This window comes from Salvelinus alpinus, chromosome 35, assembly GCF_045679555.1.
Source record: "Salvelinus alpinus chromosome 35, SLU_Salpinus.1, whole genome shotgun sequence".
In the NCBI taxonomy this organism is placed as follows: domain Eukaryota; kingdom Metazoa; phylum Chordata; class Actinopteri; order Salmoniformes; family Salmonidae; genus Salvelinus; species Salvelinus alpinus.
In genome coordinates this window covers 20,792,209-20,804,644 of record NC_092120.1, presented here as the reverse complement: position 1 = coordinate 20,804,644, position 12,436 = coordinate 20,792,209, and the positions used below count along the sequence as shown (strand labels likewise).

The 12,436-nt window shown below is 44.7% G+C and overlaps 1 protein-coding gene across 2 annotated transcripts in view; it reads left to right on the top strand.

The window, feature by feature from the left end:
- Nucleotides 1–12,062, top strand: part of macf1b (microtubule actin crosslinking factor 1b) — a 46,327-nt gene extending 34,265 nt beyond the window's left edge. For both annotated transcript variants that reach the window (XM_071383216.1, XM_071383215.1), the window contains 19 exons: nucleotides 41–211; nucleotides 518–673; nucleotides 871–1,077; nucleotides 1,294–1,413; nucleotides 1,567–1,736; nucleotides 2,053–2,212; nucleotides 2,365–2,559; nucleotides 2,879–3,004; nucleotides 3,625–3,768; nucleotides 4,229–4,417; nucleotides 4,518–4,632; nucleotides 5,602–5,771; nucleotides 5,915–6,077; nucleotides 6,354–6,508; nucleotides 6,654–6,728; nucleotides 6,890–7,007; nucleotides 7,316–7,470; nucleotides 7,928–8,048; nucleotides 9,644–12,062. In XM_071383216.1, the coding sequence (XP_071239317.1) occupies nucleotides 41–211; nucleotides 518–673; nucleotides 871–1,077; nucleotides 1,294–1,413; nucleotides 1,567–1,736; nucleotides 2,053–2,212; nucleotides 2,365–2,559; nucleotides 2,879–3,004; nucleotides 3,625–3,768; nucleotides 4,229–4,417; nucleotides 4,518–4,632; nucleotides 5,602–5,771; nucleotides 5,915–6,077; nucleotides 6,354–6,508; nucleotides 6,654–6,728; nucleotides 6,890–7,007; nucleotides 7,316–7,470; nucleotides 7,928–8,048; nucleotides 9,644–9,669 (2,736 nt within the window). In that variant the 3' untranslated portion in view covers nucleotides 9,670–12,062. The remainder of the gene's footprint in view (nucleotides 1–40; nucleotides 212–517; nucleotides 674–870; nucleotides 1,078–1,293; nucleotides 1,414–1,566; nucleotides 1,737–2,052; nucleotides 2,213–2,364; nucleotides 2,560–2,878; nucleotides 3,005–3,624; nucleotides 3,769–4,228; nucleotides 4,418–4,517; nucleotides 4,633–5,601; nucleotides 5,772–5,914; nucleotides 6,078–6,353; nucleotides 6,509–6,653; nucleotides 6,729–6,889; nucleotides 7,008–7,315; nucleotides 7,471–7,927; nucleotides 8,049–9,643) is intronic.
- The last annotated feature ends 374 nt before the right edge of the window (nucleotides 12,063–12,436 follow it).

Sequence of the window (12,436 nt, the reverse complement as noted above, 5' to 3'; positions counted from 1 at the left end):
AGGTATCCCCCTTTCCCTTTCCCTCTCTGTACCGCCCCAGGAACTGTGTAATGAGATGGACTCCAAGCTCCATGCCTACACAGACGTGAGGAACGCCATCCGCAGGATGTTGGAGAGCAGCAACGTGACCCGAGGCTCCAGCACGGAACACAGCCTCTGTATCCTGGAGCAGAAGTGGGCTACCGTCTACGGGAAAGTACAGAACCGCAAGGTGAGAGTGAGACTTAGCCTGCTCCCGGATCTACGTGCTTTGGCCAACTCCTCGGACCATTGTTAACATCACATACAGGGTTGTGTTCATTGGGGCCTGCAGCAATGTTTTAGCTACAGAAAAGGAAAAGGAGCATTTCTTACTGGATAAGTTCAGGTAGTCCCTCCCTTTTTCAGTCAGTTTACTTCCAACCCAGATCTGGGACCAGGCTAAGTGACACCGACGAGGGGCCTAAGGACAGGATGATTAACTACAGTACGTTTGTGAACGACCTGAGTAAAAGTGTGGTATCTGTTCTGTTCGTAGGCTAAGCTAACCGAAGGGTTGAGCCTGGCGAAGGAGTTCCACTGTAATGTCCAGGAGCTGTTGACCAGGATGGCCAAGTGTGAGGAGGCCATAGGAGTCCTGCCTGTCCCCAGCTTTGTCCTGGACACAGTCTGTGGCCAGCTTCAAGACCACCGGGTGGGTTTGTGTGTGTGTGTGTCTGTGCCTGCATGCGAGTTTGTGTTCGTGCGTATTAGCATGCATGTACACATGCATTTGTGTGTCTATGTGTGTGAGACTACAGTGTATGTTTGTGCATGTGGGTGTGCATGCGCAAATTATGTCTGCGTGTATATGATAAATCATAGTGTATCCCCCCCCCCCCCCCCCCTCAGACTCTGGTGAGTGAGGTGAACTGTTACGGTGAGAAGAAGACAGTGGTGGAGAGTGCAGGCTCCAGGCTGGCCGAGTTGAGCAGGAAGGAGGACTGTGACGTGGTTCACAACCTGATCATGACCGTACACGACCGCTACAGGAAACTTCACCAGCGAGCCACAGAGAGGGGCCGAACACTAGAGAACGTCAAGAAGAATGCAAAACAGGTAGAGATACAGAACCATCAGTTATTCTCTGAAATATTGTTTTTTTTTGGTCATTATTAACTATTCTGTATTTTCCACCACACATAGTCATTTTTTACAACTTCCTCTATGGAGTAACTCATAATGACCCTCCAAACAGTTAATGCCTCAGTTTCAAAAGTCCAATTTAGAAGGGCTCTCATGATAACAAGCGTGCGTTAAACTCTAATATTTCAGTTCAGTGAATCTTGGCGCCTGCTAGTGGACTGGATGACTGAGGTGGAGCAGACGCTGGACACACATAAAGAGATCGCTGTGGACTACGAGGAAATTAAACTGCAGCTCACCGAACAGAAGGTAGGCCTAAAGGAATGATAGAAATAATTATAGCTCTTGTGAATATTTTTCTAGCTTGGAATGTATAATTTAAATCCATAGTTTTTACATAAATTACATATTTCACTGAACTATCCCTTTTATTCCTGTATTTTTCTGTATGTGTGCTCCTAGGACTTCCAGAAGCTTCTGCGCTCAAAGCGACCCATGTACGAGGCCACTCTAAAGAGTGGGCGGGGCCTCCATGAGAGGTCTCAGAGCACCCAGGACAGACAGCACCTGGAGAACCTGCTCTCTGAGCTCCGGGACTCATGGGATACCATCAGTGGCAAATCCATGGAAAGGTGAGGGACACAATGCACTGATGAGGGAAATAGCATTTCCACACACCTAAAATGATTTAAAACACTGGTCCCAATTCGCTCCCCACCTCTTCCCCTAAGCCTTTGATATCTGTAGACCTGAAGGGATAGGAGAGGTTCAATCCAAATAGTTGTGGACTATCCACAATTTTGCTTCCACCTTACAGATTTGCAAACATTGAAGGGATCTGCAAACATCAAAGCCAAGAGTAGGGATAGAGAGTGGATTGTGATCGGAATCAATTTGGGCAACATGGCAACTTTGACAGAGTATATGATCCAATCAAATTTTCCTCAGGCAACACAAACTGGAGGAAGCACTGCTGTTTTCAGGCAGATTCACAGACGCCCTTCAGGCCCTGAATGACTGGTTATACAGAGCAGAGCCACAGCTGGCTGAAGACGTACCTGTCGGTGGGGAAAAAGACATGGTCAACAATCTGATCGACAAGCACAAGGTCATTTTTTATACATTCTGTGTATGTGATCCGATAAGATATTGAGGCTTTCCTATGGACACCATAAAAATGCCTTTTTTGAGGCTTGTAAACTGTGACAGCAGTACGGGGTATGAAATTCCTCTCAAGCTGACATTCTCTTGGACTCTCAGGTGTTCCAGAAGGAGTTGGGGAAGCGAGCCGGGTGCATTAGGACCCTGAAACGCTCGGTGAGGGACCTGACCAGGAGCAGCACTGCTGATGCCCATTGGTTGCAGGAGCAAATGGACGAATTGGAGGCACGCTGGGAGGACGTGTGTAAACTGTCCGTATCCAAGCAGGCCAGGCTGGAGGCAGCCCTTCAACAGGTAACTCACCATACTGTCTCATTCACATTTTACGATCACGATCACACTGACTTATCTTCAGTGTTATGTTATGTAATTGTCTAGTGTGGACAGGGTATATCAAAGTTCACATCTCGGATGAGCCCCCAGAAATCGTCCAAGATAAATTCCCCCCTCTTGGACAATAAAGCCTATCCTTTCTGAACACTTTACTTAAAGCCTGCGGGTATAATGATTTATGACTTGTTATTAGCATGCTTGAGGCTTTATAATGTCTTGTTATGTCTTTCCATGGAGGATGGCTTATCTCATTGTCCTTTCATATGTGTGTCTCTGTCAGGCTGAGAAGTTTGACAGGTTGGTCCACTCCTTCCTGGAGCATCTGGCGGAAGCAGAGAGGGTGCTGAGGTACGGGGTCATCCCTGAGGAGGAGGAAGCTCTGCTGGCCTTCCGCAAACAACATGAGGTAGGTAGACATTTAGGCCTAATATGACTGTAGCCTCCATTATTAAGGTGTATAAATAGCATATTAACATCAGGGCTTGTAGAGGTTGCAAGATACAAGTTATAAAAGCCTGATGCTTTATCTAGCTTTTTATAATAATAATAACAATAATAATAGTTAATGGTATTTATAAAGCGCTTTTCAAGAACCCAAAGTTGCTTTAAAATTGTAGAAATGAAAAACAAGAAACTGAAATCAAAACAAAACAACGCCGAACTAAACAAAAGGACAAAAACATGAAACAAAGAGTCGGGTCTGGGCTCAAGGAAGGGAAAAGGTGTGATGTGTCAGTGCATGACTGAGCGAGCAGGTGTTGTGTGTCTGTGAGTAAGTGGAAGATAGTGGGTGCTTGAGAAGAGTGTGTGAGGATAGTGGGGTTAAGGGTAGGCCATGATGAAGAGGTTGGGCTCGACTGAAAGATGGTGATGGACTCAGATGGCCGGAGGGAGGTAGTTGCCTTTTCAGTTTTATTGACTTTCAAGATACAGATCATTTTGTATTTACTCATAGTTTTATGTTTTGATGGCATTACCCAGTAGACAGGGGGTGTAATGAGCTCTGTGTTTATGCCCTGTGTCCAGGAGTCAATCACTTCCCTGCGCTCCCAGGAGATGGAGCTAGAGAGCATCCGGTGTCTGAATGAGGAAATCCTGTCCTCCTGTCACCCAGACTCCATCATCACACTCAAGTCCTGGATCAGCGTCACCAAGACCCGCTACGAAGAGGTGAGTCCACTCTTACCTACTTGGGACTTTACGTAGGACAAAAATATAATAGATATGACTTGAGCGTTGTAGCCTTATTTCTCGGAGGTATTTAAATTAGCCTTTGCGGAGTCGCCAGAAAACACTAACGTCCGGTTTATCAGGGAGACAGTATTTTACAGCCAAACTTCTGCTTCCCCTAAAAACTGAAGTGGGAACTCTGCTCAGGCGTCTTTCTACGCCTGCTACACTAGGTTATTTTACATTGACCATCCCCACAAAAAAACTGTGAATGTTTGATCCATTTTGAATATAAATTATGTTTTTGTTGCTGCTTTGGCAGCCTGTCAGTCAATCTGCAGTCAGTCAAGTCAGTCTGCAGTTAGTCATTTTCTGTTACGTGGTTTTCCTGATTCCCTTTAGACGACACAGAATTCAGGTGTGACTTTTTGCTGGTGTTCCCTCTCTCTCTCTGATTCAGGTGCAGACTTGGGCCCAGCAGCAGGGCCAGAGGATCCAGGCCAGCCTGTCTGCTCTGGAGGCTGAGCGGGAGAAGCTACAGCGCCTACTGGACTGGATCTCATCCGCCGAGGAGGCCCTCAACCTCAGAGACCAGGAGCCACCGGCTGAGAGCATAGAACACAACCAGGAACTCATCGTCCAACACATGGTATAGTACATAAACACACAGTCTCAAACCACCGTCTCTACAGACTGTAAACATTGTTTTTGTTAAGACTCAAATAATAACTCACCATTCCTTCCTCCAGGTATTCATGGAGGAGCTGAACCGAAAACTACCAGAGGTTGAACATGCCACACAATCCTGCAAACAGAAGCTGATCCCCAAACAGCAGGCTTCACCGTGCCGCAAGCCACTGACAAGTAAGTGAAGGGTTAGGGTTAGCAACCACTTGGCTTAGGGACTTTGTATTTTGTTGAATAACTGTTTTACTTACAGCTCTAATCTGAGCCATATTAAAATGTTGACGTGCACATTTTTCGAGGGATTATGTCAAACATGGACTAATTTTACATTAAAGGCCCAATGCAGTCAAACACGTAATTGTCCTGTGTTTTATATATATTTCCACACTATGAAGTTGGAATAATAGTGGGAAATTGTGAAAATTATGATAATGTCCTTCTAGTGTAAGAGCTGTTTGAAAAGACCATCTGAAAGAAATTTGATGGGATCGAGTTTTGGCCTGCTGTCGGCGGTGGGTGTAGCTGGTGCATGGAAGTCAGGCGCAGGAGAGCAGAGATGAGTGGACAAAGCACTTTACTGAGGCAATAATTTAGAACAGAACGCAACCGCGTCACAAAACAAATGCCCAAAGAACAAGTGAGGCAGCACAAAGTACAAAACCCAAGTACAAAGTACCGGCTGCCATAAAGCACGGGTACAAAACAAGACCCGGCGCAAACCAGCCGGAAGTGTGCCAACCTTGACAATAAACAATACCCCACACAGACATGGAGGGAACAGAGGGCTAAATACACATAGTAATTATGATGAGATGTAAACGAGGTGTGCAGGAAAACAAGACAAAACAAATGGAAAATGAAAGGTGGAGCGGCGATGGCCAGAAGACCGGTGACGTCGACCGCCGAACGCCGCCCGAACAAGGAGAGGGACTGACTTCGGCGGCATTGAAGGGTCCAATACGTCCTCCACCGGGACCCAGCATCTCTCCTCCGGACCGTACCGGAGTTAATAAACAGATCACCGACCATATCGAATCCCACCGTACCTTCTCCACTATGCAATCTTGTATATGTTAATGTAAAATGTTCCTTGAAGTTTGTAGATACTAAGCTAATTGAGGTATCCATCTTCTGTGTTTGCTCCAGAGAGGAGGAGCACTCTGAAACTCCAGCCTACACTAGTCCCTCTCCCTCTGGAGAACCTGGACCCTCAGACCCCTCAGCTGTGTCAGCTGGTCAGCCACTGGCAGAAACTCTGGCTCCTGGCTCTGGCCAGACAGGGCCGCCTAGAGCAGCACGAGCAGGGACTCCAAGAGGTGACTGGCACAACATACGGCCACCTATGTGTTAGCGCTAGTTAGTTCGTTTCCCTTTCAATAGCTTCAGAATCGGACATAAATTACTCGTTGTACAGTGTTAATGTCATTTGTCGCTAATATTATTGATTTTCCACAACCAGATGGAGGAATTTGCGAATTTCGACTTCAACGTCTGGCGCAAGCGCTACATGCAGTGGATCAGCCACCTCAAGTCTCGGATCCTAGATGTGTTCCGAAACATCGACAGGGACCAGGATGGACGAATCAGCAAGAAGGAGTTAATCGACAACGTCCTGGCATCCAGTAAGCCCTGCCCCCATCCCCACTCCCAGCCTCTCAGCATCTGTCACTCAAACCCTACGTTCATTTACTCAACACCCATTCATTATTGATTTGATGTATGTATAAGACTGCCACTTGGCACTAATGTCCTGGAGAGAACGATGGCCTTACTTAATCAGCAGAAAACTTTGATCCGTATGTTATTAAAATGTTATTGAAATGTCAACTCCCATCACGGATTCAAAGTCTAAAACTTAAACAAATCCACATGAACATATCCACATATGACCTTTTTAGAATTCCCCACCAACTCCCTGGAGATGAATGCGGTGGCCAATATCTTTGACATGAATGGGGACGGCTTCATTGACTACTATGAGTTTGTGAGTGCCCTCCATCCCAGCCGGGATCCCTACAGGAGGACGCTAGATGCAGATCAGATCAACGAGGAGGTGAAATGTCTCCCAGAGTTGTTTTCATGCCCATGATCTTCAACGGTGTAACAGCATACAGTTCAACGTATTACACCTTATTACGTATTACATATTACACCGTATTACACCTTGTCTGACTGACTGACTCCTGTATCTCCCTCAGGTGGGTCGACAGGTGTCTCAGTGCAACTGTCCCAAGAGGTTCCAGGTGGAGCAGATCAGTGCCAACCGCTACAGGGTGACCTTTAACCTTTGACCTTTTGATTGTATGTAGGTCATTGGAACAAGGAACATGTGTTTAACTGAACCCAGGGAAAACGTTGGTTATAGAGTTGTTACTGCTTTGAGTAATGCCAGACTATTAAAACCAGTTATGTTTTTCGTTGGTCTCTGCTGTAGTTTGGGGATTCCCAACAGTTGCGGATGGTGCGTATCCTGCGCAGTACCCTGATGGTACGGGTGGGAGGAGGCTGGACAGCACTTGATGAATTCCTGGTCAAGAACGACCCTTGTAGAGGTTAGTGGAGACTTGAAGTGCAGTAGGACCGTATAATTCTCAAAAATAATCTTTTAACTCTTAGTTTATTTTCGTCTTATCTTGGATGTTGTCATTTCATCCAAACCGTTTTGAAGTTTGTTAGCTGGTTATTTAGCAACGTCCAGAAAGCATGGGGACAGCGGCCATGGGGACCTAAGAAGCACTCTGTAGAGCTCTTTTCCCATGCTTTTAATACAATCCATTTCCACTAGCATCGCATCCAATACATCCTCCAAAAATGAAGCCAGATTCATAATGACCATTGACGTCTGTTATTTATTTCACAGTGAAAGGTCGGACGAACCTAAAGATAAAGGAGAAGTACTTGTTCAACAACTCTCGGAGAGGAGGCTCGTCTAAAACCCTGACGGTCAGCAGGTCCAACTCCAGCCTGAGTCTCTACAGCAGCGCCTCGGCCCCAAGCAGCCCCCTAACACGCAGGGTAAGATCCCCTCCATCGTAGTGTACTACCAGACCCAGAAACAGTCATATCACTACCTGTGTATAAGCCTACAAACCAACAAGGTAAGCTTACCACTGTAACTTTGTACTAGACCCAAACCAACACACTCTGTTGGGGCAGCAGGTAGCCAAGTGGTTAGAGTGTTGGGCCAGTAACTGAATGGTTGCTAGCTCGAATCCCCGAGCTGACGAGGTAAAAATCTGTCGTTCTACCCATGAACAAGGCCCCTGAACAAGGCACTGTTCCTAGGCCGTCACTGTAAGTAAGAATTTGTTCTTAACTGACTTGCCTAGTTAAGTAAAATAGAATAGATAAAAACAACACACTCTCCTTTGTAGTAGTATGATAGTCCTCAAAGCAATAAGGTAAGCTCACCTATTCATGTCATTGAGATGGCTAGTATCATGGTTAACTCATCTCTAAGCCCATGTTCCAGGCCTTACTGCGGAGGAGTCTCTCAGGCGACCGCTGCATCCGGCCCAGGAGCTCCATAGCTGCTCTGGGGTCAGATCTACAGTTCTCCACTGCGGGGGATGACGATTCTCTTTCACCATCAGGTGTGTACAGTAAATAAACCCTCTGTGAATGGAAATGGACTTGCAATTATAGTGAAGTTCAAATGATATCCCCTCCACTGACATGATGGGGATTCAAATCTGGATCCGTCAATTACCGCATTCTTATCGGCAGACTCAATAGCCTTGGCTTCTCAGATGACTGCCTCGCCTGTTTCACCAACTACTTCTCAGATAGAGTTCAGTGTGTCAAATTGGAGGTCCTGTTGTCCGGACCTCTGGCAGTCTCTATGGGGGTGCCACAGGGTTCAATTCTCGGGCCGACTCTTTTCTCTGTATATATCAATGATGTCGCTCTTGCTGCTGGTGATTCTCTGATCCACCTCTACGCAGACGACACCATTCTGTATACATCTGGCCCTTCTTTGGACACTGTGCTAACAAACCTCCAAATGAGCTTCAACGCCATTAAACAGTCCTTCCGTGGCCTCCAACTGCTTTTAAATGATAGTAAAACTAAGTGCATGCTCTTCAACCAATTGCTGCCTGCACCCTCCTACCCGACTAGCATCACAACTCTGGACGGTTCTGACCTGGAATATGTGGACATCTACAAATACCTAGCTGTCTGGTTAGACAGTAAACTCTCCTTCCAGACTCACATTAAGCATCTCCAATCCAAAATTAAATCTCAAATCGGCTTCCCATTTCGCAACAAAGCCTCCTTCACTCATGCCGCCAAACATACCCTCGTAAAACTGACTAAACCTACCGATCCTTGACTTTGGCGATGTCATTTACAAAATAGCCCCCAACACTCTACTCAGCAAACTGGATGTAGTCTATCACAGTGCCAGCTGTTTTATCACCAAAGACCCATATACTACCCACCACTGCGACCTGTATGCTCTCGTTGGCTGGCCCTCACTACATATCCGTCACCAAACCCACTGGCTCCAGGTCATCTATAAGTCTTTGGTAAAGCCCCGCCTTATCTCAGCTCACTGGTCACCATAGCAACACCCACCCGTAGCATGCGCTCCAGCAGGTATATTGCACTGGTCATCCCCAAAGCCAACACTTCCTTTGGCCGCCTTTCCTTCCAGTTCTCTACTGCCAATGACTGGAACGAATTGCAAAAATCTTTGAAGCTGGAGTCTTTTATCTCCCTCTCTAACTTTAAGCATCAGGTGTCAGAGCAGCTTACCGATCACTGTACCTGTACACAGCCCATCTGTAAATAGCACATCCGACTACCTCATCCCCATATTATTACTTACCCTCTTGCTATTTTGCACCCATCTCTACTTGCACACCATCATCTGTACATCTATCACTCCAGTATTAATGCTAAATTGTAATTATTTTCGCCTCTAGGGCCTATTTATTGCCTACCTCCCTACTCTTCTACATTTGCACACACTGTACATAGATTTTTCTATTTTTATTTTCTTATGTGTTATTGATTGTACGTTTGTTTATGTGTAACTCTGTGTTGTTGTTTTTGTCGCACTGCTTTGCTTTATCTTGGCCAGGTCGCAGTTGTAAATGAGAACTTGTTCTCAACTGACCTACCTGGTTAAATAAAGTTGAAAAAAATAATAAAAATGATGGCTTTTGTTTTGCGTATTTTTCAGAGGAAGCTGAAAGACTACCCACATGATGAGGAAGGTATGTCCACAACGTGCATCATGTGAACGCTACAGTGATGAGCTCCACTACAGCCTTGGGGTCCAGAGAGAGAGAGAGAGCGAGAGAGAGAGAGAGAGAGAGAGAGAGCGAGAGAGCAAGAGAGAGACCAACAAGACAAGGCCTCAGTCACAAACTCCACAACCTTCAGAAGTGATACAAAAGGGCTAGATACACTATTGGACACTGTGTTTGCAGGCTCTCTGGAGAGCCTCCGATTGGTCAGCTAGGGATCTGGACATGACCTCTGACCTAAACCTGGACATAACCCACTACTCACCTCTCTGAGTCGTTATATTGATATAGTCATCATTTCGATCATCTGTATCCATATACAACTTCGATACTGGTTTTCCGAATATGACAGTATCCGAGGGTAAAGATATTGGAACAGTCTGCATGGATACGAATCGCATGGCGGCTATCGGCAAAGCTTACAATCGAGCTCCAACATTTGTTTTTACCCTGCGTCCTTATAATGATGTCAGGGCAAGCTGCGATCAAGCAACGGTGTGGCCTGACGCTAAATCACAAAACTCTACAAGAACAAACACGTGTATTAGCAGCAACTGGATGATCATTTTCTAAGCTATATGAAGTCAGGATTTCATCAGCGACCGACATAATTAGTTCCTTTATGTTACTGGGTGTACTGCATTTCTCCTTTGAAATAAGTGGGTCTGTAAAATGCGCTCAAATGCAAGTACGTGAAGGTGTGCTAGTAGGCCCTGTGTTTAATAACAAGACACAGACCCTCCAAAAGATGATGCCAAAACCTACAGAGCCAATGGTTCCATCATCTTTCACCGTTGTAATTCTTTTCCCATGACATAATAGGATAGACTAGCCTGGTCCCAGATCTGCTTGTACTGTTTCGCCAACAACGTCCATAGGAGTTTGCAAGCCAGCACAAACAGATCTGGGACCAGACTAAGGAAACACTGCTGGCGGGGCCACATTGCTCTTTCATGTTACAACTTCAACCTGAACTGATGATACACTGTCAGTTAAAGGTTTCTTGTTAACGTCCTGTAAGTATTGTTTTAAATGCTACATTTGAAGGTCAAAACATGTATGAAGATGGGCATGGGTCATTATTTTGTTGAGATTATTTTCTCAGGTTTGGTTTTGCCTTTTGATGTTTAAGGGTTCAATGTTGAAGTGGAACATTACTGTGAGATTGTAGATGTACTTTTTATGTTACCGCTGTGTAGTCACTGGAGGTTTTATATGGCGGGACATTTGAAGGGCAAGTTGTGTTCTTCACGCATGCACTTCTCCCCATGGAATGCATTTTTTCTTTGGTTCGGTTCTGTATGTGTGGGGGGCGACCCTTTTTGTGGTTTAATTCACTTCGTTTCAGTGTTTAGGACTAGAGAAATAGACTGGAGTTTATTGTATTTCTGATGAACAACTGTGTTTCTATAGGGTTTCACAGAGGGTGTGGCCCTCCCAAAATACAAACGTGTAGTTCTCAATGAGATCTTGACTTTCTTTCCTCCATTCTGTCTTAATTCGGACTATTTTAGGCAAACCAACACATTCATTTATGTCTCTTTCCTAGAGCAAACGTTCCCCACGTGTGTCTCAAACAATTACACTTCTGCATACAACAACTATCAGACAAAGGATTGATGCCGCTCACCATGACTGTGCCGGTGCTACAATTCATATCAATATTATAAACCCAAAGAAAACTGTATATCATGTGACCCGCGTGTGAAAGTCTACACCCTCAACTCTACCTCAGACAGATGAGGTGTGAGGCTTGAGGCTGACGATGTCCTAAAATGGACACCGTACACATATTTTGTCTATATATGGCATCTGGACTTGTCCCTGCTTAATCTTGTATAGTGCCTGCCTTCTCTATGGTTTACTGTATATCTGGTCAATTGTACCACTGTAAGCAAGTCTGTGTGTTTGTTACCACTGTTAGCAAGTGTGTGTATGGGTATGTGTTAAGTATGGGTTTTTGTTTTTATTGAGACTGGTCCAAGAAAGGTACAATCTTACATGAAAAAAGCAGTGGATTGTGTACTTTACATGTGTGTACACAATAAGATTTGGGTTTATGCAGTTCTGATTAAGAAAAACAAAAAACGAAATTTCGAACTCCTTTGTTCCGATTCATTCCATTGTCATTTTACGCTTCAATGTGAGAATGTTGGGCAATACAGAATCTCAATGTACTGTAAAAAACACGATAGCCAGATTCCTCTACTGCTATGCACCCCTATCTTTCTGTACTGTACAAGTCCATTTCCATATCCAGTGCTTGTACTGGTATCTAATTTAGGAACACTGTAGAAGAATGAAACTAATAATGTTTTAAGTCCATTGTAAAATAAACCATTTGTAATGAAATGAAGAACATTTTTTATATTTTATTACACACTTTTTAGCTTTAGTTTCCTATAATTTAGTTCTGACCTTGAGACATCATCACTGCTCCATTTAAACACACGGGGTTCAAAACATTGTTTTTTAAAACAAATATACCATGTTCTCATATTTAATTGTTACACGTAGGCTCATAATGTATGTATAGTATACTCTATGTTAGTACTCTGTGAAATCATTTAGAGACAGGTAAACATCCTGATAGCATCAGCTAGCATGAACCGGGTGCTGAAGGATGCTGGTCACGATACATACGTAAAATCAAGGAAGAAGCTATCCTTAGTCTCAAATGATCACGTCTTTTGTTCCTGTACCTAATAAGAGTGTAGAAAGAACAA